The sequence below is a fragment of the Hesperophylax consimilis genome, chromosome 27, assembly GCF_061612785.1.
Source record: "Hesperophylax consimilis isolate HC1 chromosome 27, BYU_Hcon_1.0, whole genome shotgun sequence".
Taxonomy (NCBI): Eukaryota; Metazoa; Arthropoda; class Insecta; order Trichoptera; family Limnephilidae; genus Hesperophylax; species Hesperophylax consimilis.
The window spans coordinates 1,242,964-1,252,262 of NC_142862.1; the positions used below are offsets into that span (position 1 = coordinate 1,242,964).

The 9,299-nt window shown below is 35.4% G+C and overlaps 1 protein-coding gene across 1 annotated transcript; it reads left to right on the forward strand.

The window, feature by feature from the left end:
- Positions 1-5,018: 5,018 nt before the first annotated feature.
- Ephrin (ephrin) lies at positions 5,019-9,012 on the forward strand. Its single transcript, XM_089648451.1, has one exon. It carries the CDS (start codon positions 5,765-5,767, stop codon positions 6,569-6,571), a length of 807 nt encoding a protein of 268 aa, XP_089504577.1. The 5' UTR covers positions 5,019-5,764; the 3' UTR covers positions 6,572-9,012.
- Positions 9,013-9,299: the final 287 nt, after the last annotated feature.

Genomic DNA, 9,299 nt, shown 5'->3' on the forward strand with positions numbered 1-9,299 from the left:
TTAGAATAAACTTCCTACAAGTGTGATCAACCGATTTGATAAAAACAACTAATGTCACCAATATATGACTTCTCGACCCCCAGGCCTCAGGCAGTCAAATGAAATTGTGTTTTCTGTTCAAGAAGCAGTTTAATATTTGATCAACTTCTCAGAAGTAAGATAAAATTGACCTTAGTTGGAGCATACAGACATCTTTATGTCTGCAAAGCACCTTTACCGGTATATATTTCAGTATCCCCCGTAGAATTTAAGAATCCCCCATAGAGTTAGAAATAAAATCAATAGCCAAATACGACAGTTTCAGGAAAGCGCTCGGGGATTTTTTGATGTGTGATTGTTATAGTGTTAGTAGCCTATTCCAAGTACTCAGATAGAGGTGTATATATTGTTTATATGCGTGAGGATGCGTCATATGGGTGTATGTATACATGTGTTGTTATATGTATATAGGTACCTATGTCTGCTGCTATATACACATGTGTGCTTGCATGCACACATATTAAAAATTATATATATATAATTATGTACATTTTTACAATCTAATGCTAATTTACTTCTTTCTCCTTTCTAATTACTATCTTCTACTTTTTATTACAATTTTTCCAAAATTTTAGCTTCATCTATAGTTACTAATTTCATATGTTTACACTAGATTTCATATTTCATACAAAGTAATTACACTCAATTGGTCACCATGAAACAGGCAGCCGCCTAGTATGGTGATTCATTATATCTACTTTATGTAAATTTCAAAACAATGTAACATGAATTAAATAAAAATAAAAAATAAAAAAATATAGATTAAAGAAGAACACGAATGGAAATGTGTTACGGGCGTGTTTCGTGATCCAAATATTTGGCTAATCTGGCCTTAAATTTACAAAACAAAACTGTGTTTCACCTTGATTATGAAATTCATTGGGATGGAATTTTACGATGTCTAGAACCAAAATGTACCAAGTAAGTGCTGACATTTTTTTCCATTCAAATTAATATGGAAGGCAATAATTTAGAGAAGGTACTTTTTGGAAAAATTGGCTCCTCTGCCCTTTATTAACTGTAAAAGTAGTTGATATTAGAAATGTAGTCATGTTTTTGTTATGTGAACGTTCAATTTATATTTAATAAACGTACTAATTTGCGAAAAGGCGGCAAATGGCTGATCCTTCCAGAAAAATTGTTTGTAAATTATTTTTACTCTTGATGTATACGTTTCTGTATTTTAATGTTTATTTTATGTATGTTGGTAAGTACTTTGACTTAATGTAATTTTAATATATTTAAAAATATATTTTTTGTGTTAGTACCCGTCTAACAAGAGACATCATAGTGAGGCGGCTTACATTATCATATTTCCTTTCAATAATCGCCCGGGTTTGGCAGGAAAGATGTTTCAAATCATAATGTAATTGGAAAACCATAATCCATTTTGAAATTGAATATGCTTACAACAATATCTCCAGACTCCGGCATTCGAGCTTTCGAGCTCTCCCCGAGAGCGTACACCAAAAAAAACTATACGTATAAAATACTATACTATACGTATAAACCCCCATCATGTTGTACATGATTAACATACGTCACATGAGAACGGGTTGCTTCTACGACACGTTATTGAGTTTAACAGCTAGGCTGAGGAACGATTTGCCGGCCCCTGTGTTTCCTCCCTCCTACAACATATTAACTCCTTCTTCTCCTAAAAAAAACTCTCCACACAGCATCCCCAGAGATAATATAGAAGAGAACACCTTTGTGAAGTAATGTAAAAAAAAATATTAAGAATCTCTTCAAATTATTCTTACTCCTGTTAAAAACGGGACTGCAGGCCCTTTACGAATGAATTGTTAGGTTTCATGTTCAAATTTTAGTAAATAAAAAAGTATTAACGCGACGTCAGAGCACACGTGTTCATAAAAAATATATATTTTGGCATTTCGTCATTATAAATTAACAGTGTAAACGCAGGTACATGAACACGTGTTCCGATATATTCGGAAATTACTAACAATTTACTAATTATTTGAATAAATCAGTAATACTCACTTTACTCCGTGTACTTAATTTTGTTTGTAGAGTGTGTAGGGGAAGGCATTATGTACACTTCCGCACGTCGGTATTTCTCTAGGTTTTACCTCGTTCTTTGTTGCGATCAAACAAAATACTAAATAAACATTGTTTATTGTTGGCAAATTAAATGAGACAAGGAATGGCCATTCCGAAAATTTTAAGAGCTTCAGTTTATTCATATTCATTTCTCGTTCATCTGAGGAAAAGTAAAATTTGTCATAACATAAGTCGTAACCTGACAATAGCCTGAGGTCCGATACAACTAATTATATACTTTACAGCTGATTTAAAAATTTTCAGCTTTTTTTTAAAGTGCGAAGCTAAAAAATCAACTCTTAAAAAACAAGGTTTATTTCACTGTTTTTAAATGTTTTTCAAAACGAAGGAACTGGAGTCGACAAGTCTAATAACCTCGCCAAATGCCGATCGGGTAGGACCGAGATTTATTTTGAATAGTAATTTATGTAATGTCATCGTAACGGTGACCGGATAAATCGTTAAGGCGATGCACTACGTCGTGTAATATTTTAAATTGAGCCGCTATCAATAACAACGCTTACGTAGATGGCGATAAAGTTAAAATTCCCGCTTAACACCATCCACCTTTTTTGATTTATGCAAGAAAAAAACATGGCCAAAAAGTGCCTTTTATTTTATTTTGTGGATGTTCAGGCATAAATATTTATTTTTTTTTTGATCATTTTATAAATAACATAATTTGCCACATTAAACAATAAAATCATAACCAAAAATGGGTTCGTAAGTAGGAGATTTTGAACATTAAAGCAGTTTTAAAAGGTCTTTACATTATTTTTTTCTGGGCTTATAAAAAGACTTATCTAAAAAATACTCGATTATTTCAAAGGCCAAGATGTATTCTTCTCGCAGTATTTAATTAAAGCATCTGAAACATTTCTAGGCGACCAAATTTTCAAACCAAAAACACATGATTTTGAATTACTACGAATGGCATCGCCTTAAAATGATAATTCATCACATCTTTAAAAAGTTATATAAAGTCATGGAAAGTGATGAAACAAAAACTTTATTGACTGGGTTAAGTAGGTTAGGTTAGTTTAGGTTAGGTTAGGTTAATTTTTTTTTTCATCGTTTCTAATTATTTTATATCACTTTTTAGAGGTGTGTTGAGTTATCATGAAACCCATCGTAACACATCTTGTCTAACTTCCATTGCTATTTTCATTTTTTTATGTGAATATCTCCCAATAATCTAAACTACTCTCAACTGTCCGGACTCAATGAGACTATGGCTTCCCCAATTGTGGAATACAGAGACAGAAAAAGAGAAAGAGAGATAAAAAAGAGAAAGAATTCAGATCTGGTCACCGTACAAGACTAAAGCCATTTCAAGCTACAGAATACCTATAATGCAAAAATACAGCTCCAAAATGCGTAATCATTCGAATTACTTTATTAGTGGAATCAAAGTGACACTTAAGTCTTATTGCAAGCAATGCAAAATGGTGGCAAGTCAGGAATGTTTAAATGTCATACAATATTATAAGGAGCAATAGAAATAAATGAAGCGTAATTATACCATACCTACGTATATCGTAAAAAACCTAATTATCATAAAAAACATGTTGGTAATAATAATTTATTCTTGAAAAATATAATATTATGTTCAAATCATATATGTACCTACCTATCACATATTTCAAATATAGAATACATACATCATTCATTTACTTTGATACATACGGCGCCATTAACATGAGTATGAAATTACAAGACTAAAGTGTAAAAAAACAGTATAAAATAACTAAAAAAAGCATTAAATATGAAGGTAGGTATAAACAGTTACAAATTAAGGTTGCTTGAAATGGCTTGTTTGGTAACCACAATAGTCAGAATAATTAAAATATCCAGGTATTTCAAAATCTTCCTCACTTCATCCAGTTTCACGACATGCCCCAATTGGAAATGGTATAGTGACATAGTCCTACTGGCTGCGACAGTTGGCATTCTTGTGTGGTATTCACGTAAAAAAACATGGCTTTAGCTAGCGCAACAGGTGTATCGTGTGACAAATTAAAAGTCAAAAATAATAACATATCAGTAAACAAATTGTTTACGGAATAATGTCGGAAATATCAATAGATTTTTGATTCGTTAAACAGGATAAAGTTCACATCTGATTCAGTAAATTTAATATGCATTATTAGAATCTTCATCAGAGATCTACGTAAAAATTAGCAAAGATCTTTATCAATTTAGTTATTACCGCGCTGTTAAAATTAATTAAATTTAACCCGTCATAAGACTCCACAGTGCGTGGTTGTCTTTTGATTACAGCGACAGATAAGAATCGAGTATTCACATCAAAATTGAATAAAACATATTTTAACAATACGTTAACGAGATGCGATTTTTTTACTTCTGATTTTTATGAATTGTTTATTAAAACTTAAACGAAGACTCGGAAAATGTAAAATGATAATGGAAATACAGGAATTACTTACGTCGATTTACCAGGTGCTAAAAGCTAAGAGCCATTGTGATCAATGACTAATTAAAATACCTGCGAGTGTTGCTTTTAGCTTTTATGCACGTTTATAGTACTCACACATAATATCTACCTAGCATATTTTTTGTTTATTAGCAATTTGATTGACGTTCGACTCTAATAAGTAGGTAACTTCGTTCAATCCTAGAATTATTGTTAGAGATCTCATAATTATAAACAGTTTTCCATAAAACTGAGAAAATTAAATTCAAAACCAAAGTAAGCGGTTAAAAAAATAACAAATGTAAAAAATGGAGAAAAGTAAATAAAATGGGTATTCCGTTTTTCACACGCTAATATTGTGTAGTTTTGGAATCAACCGTCAGTTTACCTGGCGGCGCTGATGTGTGAATTCCTCCGCCGCTCGGTTCGGCCGCCAGGCGCGCAGCCGGCGCTAGCGGCAGGCTTTAGTACGCCCAGTTGCCGCGAGGGGAGAGGAGCTTATACCCGAGCGCAATCTATGAAAGAATGCCAATACAAAGAAAGGCTGTGTATTGTAAAAATCTGTGATGTATTGATTTATTTCGGATTTTCATTTCACAAAACGGCCATTTTCCGCCGCCGGCCAGTGTGCTCGACCGTGTCGTGTGTGATTTAATACGAATAACCATCCGATGTCCGGCCACGTCCGATGGAATTCCGTGATTTATCAGTCAATAGAATCTCTTTTCGGTGTACGCGGACCAGTATAAAACATGGTGGATTTCAGAAATCGAACAGAATTCGCCCAACGAAAACTACAAACGTCACTGCCCTCGGAATGTGCATGTATGCTATCTAGAAAGTAACCGATGGGATTAAATATGATTAAATCTACACCGTGTTTTCAATTTTACATTCCTTATCGGCGACAGTGACTTCATAATTTGGATATAAGACATTGTATTTCGGGAGACATGTTCAGTATTATTTTGTTGTCATCCGTACGCATATAAGATTATCAACATCGGGCCAGCTCGGATGCTTCGTTTGGTCTGAGATAGTGAAAATATCGAAGATATATTCGCGTTTGTGCAATTTGGACGTTATTTGGCCACAAAATGACGAGATTATTGTGAATTGTGCGATACATAATGACTACTGGTAAAACGTCAAAAATTTTGCCGTCGAGTGTCGTGGCGAAATAGTTAGCGATTCTGTTTTTGGAATTTTCTTGTTCAACCTATCAAGATGGTTTGGCCAGCGAGATGGGGCGCCAGCAGCGCTCAGTGGTTCTTCATCCTGTTCGCATTCTACATAGACGCCGTGGTGGGCAACAATGCCAAGTCCTTCTACATCCACTGGAACACCACCAACAGCATCTTCAGGATAGACAATACGGACCACGTCTTCGACCTGAACAAGGGCAACGGCCAGTTCGAGTACGATCAAGTGCATATCATCTGCCCGGTGTACGCGCCCGACACGTTCGACGAGAACGCCGAAAAGTACATAATCTACAATGTGTCCAAAGAGGAGTACGACACTTGCAGAATAACCAATCCCAACCCTAGGATAATAGCCATCTGCGACAAGCCGCACAAGTTGATGTTCTTCTCCATCACGTTCAGGCCCTTCACGCCGCAGCCGGGCGGGCTGGAGTTCTTCCCCGGAAAGGACTACTACTTCATCAGCACGTCCAGCAAGGACGACCTGCACCGGCGCATCGGCGGCCGCTGCCTCACCAACAACATGAAGCTGGTGTTCCGCGTGTGCTGCAAGGCTGAGGAGTACACGCCCAGCCCTGCGCCTCCGCCCCCTCCCCCCACAGCGCCGCCCGCTCCTCCGCCCCCGCAGACCTCCACTCCGCGCCCCACGCACCAGCCCAAAATCACCAGCCCCAAGAAGTCGCACAAAAACGACAAGAGTCCAAACGAAGTGGTCAAGAGCGAGCTGTCTACGTCCCGGAGCAACAAGATCACCTTCTTCCCGCTCCTGTTTCCTGTGCTGGCGTCCATATTCCTGCACAGGTTCATGTTTGTGGACACGGGGCGGTGAACGTTGTTCCTTGGCAGCATTGGCACCGTGCACTGAACCCCTCGTCTCCGTGATCTACCTAATTCGGGATACTGGAAAATGATCAAGACTATTAATATATAGTGCTGTGAAATTAAAAACCGTTTCTCAAAACACAAGGTGCAGGGCGTCAAATGGACGCTTAAAACAATATATAAAATTGCCATCGTCTTGTTGCTTGTTTGGTGAGGACGGACGAAAATCGAAACGTACGCCTAAATAGAAGTTTTCCTCCGGGGAATTTGTATTACTTCTGAACCTGTGTAATTTTGTAAATTAATGTTATCGTGCCATCCACTTTATGTTACAAACAAACAATACAGATACCGTATGCATTTAAATAACTCTCTCATTCGTTAAGTCGACAGCCATCTGTGATTTTAATCTATAAACATTGAGAGAGTGTTGGAGGTTTTCATTTCTAAAACTATTTTAATTGCGAACATATTAGACCAAGAACTTTTATAATATTATGATTCCTATATAATATAAAGTAACATGACATAATAATTCAAGTTGGCCGAACCTAACAGAACATGAAAGAACAATTTAAACAAAATAATAATATTAGCCATTTTAGTTGTAAGTTTTAAAAGACATTGTGATCAGTATTTCAGCTGTTTTAAAAGTATTATTTTTACAAAGTATTCATTTTTAAATAGTGTCATATTATTTTGTCTTCTGCAGCTAAATTGGTATATTTTTAGTGTTTCTGAATGGTACTAAACACTCAAATAATGGACGCTGACAATCTGAGACAAAAAGTGTTTGTGTTTTTAAAAAATGATGACAATAAGCGTCGTGTATAAATTAATAATAAAATGATATGTACTTGCCGTATAAATGTGATTATATTGTGAATATTGTGGGAGGATGCAGTCAGTGGCAACACTGGCTATGACTTGTACAGTTTTATATGTAACAGCGATCAAAGAATTATTTGCACCAGACTGCCAGCTAGAGATGATCACGTCACGTCCCGTCCCATTGTCACAGCAACTCTCTCCCCTCGATCTGGTAACCTTTAATACTCTTTGTGAACAATTGATGACCACCATGGTGGCTTCTTTGTGAACAGTCGGTGAAGTTCCACCATAACAGCTTCTGTGTGAACAATCAACGAAGCACAACCATAGAAAGCTTTTTGTGAACAATTGATAAAGCTCCACCATCAGAGCTTCTTTGTGAACAATCGGTGAAGTTCCACTATTACAACTTCTATTCGAACAATTAATGAAGCTCCACCATTACAGCTTTGTAAACAATTAATGAAACTCAACTATCACAGATTCTTTGAGAACAATCTACGAAGCTCTACCATCACAGCTTCTTTGTGAATAATTGATGAAGCCCCGCCATTACAGCTTCTTTGTGAATAATTGATGAAGCTCCACCTTCACAGCTTCGTTTTGAACAATCTACGAAGCTCTACCATCACATCTTCTTTGTGAACAATTAATGAATCTCTACTATCGCTGAATCTTTGTGAATAATCTATGAAGCTCTACCATCACAGCTTCTTTGTGAACAATCTAAGCTCCACCATCAAAGCTGCTTTGTGAACACTGGATGAAACTCCACCATAATGGCTTCTTTGTGATCTGGAGACTCGTCATCTCTGCTTCTATGTGAAATGGAATCTCTTGGTCAACGCTTGTTTGTGAAACAGAGTCTCGTCTTCATCATCTCTGAGTTGGAGCTCCGAGTTGGATCTGAGTAAGGTGCAAATATTCTTAAATGATGTGTTTCTAGATTATAATATTATTTATTTAACTCTGTGTTGCCAGCGCAATAGGGAGCAGGACATTTAAATATATTATTATGATTATTATTATGGAATTAATGGAATTAGCTAATTATAAGATTGTGCGAAAGACAAAAGGGATGATAACTTACATTGTCTACACGCATCGAATGTTACTTAATAATAAATAGTTACAATAAGGTGTACATTTAGATTGTAACAATACTACACTGTCCGTACTCTGTACTACTCTTTATTTACATAGACAAAGGACTTTTTAACAAACATTTTTTGCAAACAATATTGATTAATATTATTTTTACAGCATGTATTGACTTTATATTGTATTTATTGCTCTCTACGGGCCGTAGACAATAGAAATGGCATAAGGATTCGATTGTCTTTGATTTTTGAGATTAACGAACAACATAATGAAATACAGCGGTTCCTAACTAGTCACATATATTTGCTATAATATTGTAGCAAGCAATGCAATATTTAAAATCTACCATGATTCTTGCAATACTCTCAATGTCCTAAGACATTCTCATGCCACATCTTTTGATCGATGGTTTATTTTCATTGATGTTCTCATTTTGATTAAATTACTTACTTTGTTTTTTTAAACTCAAACAACGTATTATATTATATTATTATGTATTTAAAAATATATACAAAAATGCAAACTATAAAACTTTTTTTTATTTGTAGTAAACAGTTGGGATATCAAAACTGTAATCAGACAAACCTCATTTGACGTTAACCAAATTAATTAATAAAATAAACCCGCTAACGTGATTTGAAAACTATTTCGGTTCTTTTAGAAAATAACATAATAATCCAACTTTACAGTCAATAAGATAATAACACTTATGAGATGTTATGAACATGTAGTTTTAAATGTTCTGTTGGCTTTTGATTTACCCATAAGTTGGCATTACTTTTTAAAACCATTAACTCCATTTA

Bases quoted from the DNA above. Each gene is read 5' to 3' on its own strand.
- Ephrin (XM_089648451.1), top strand. From the start codon at position 5,765: ATGGTTTGGCCAGCGAGATGGGGCGCCAGCAGCGCTCAGTGGTTCTTC.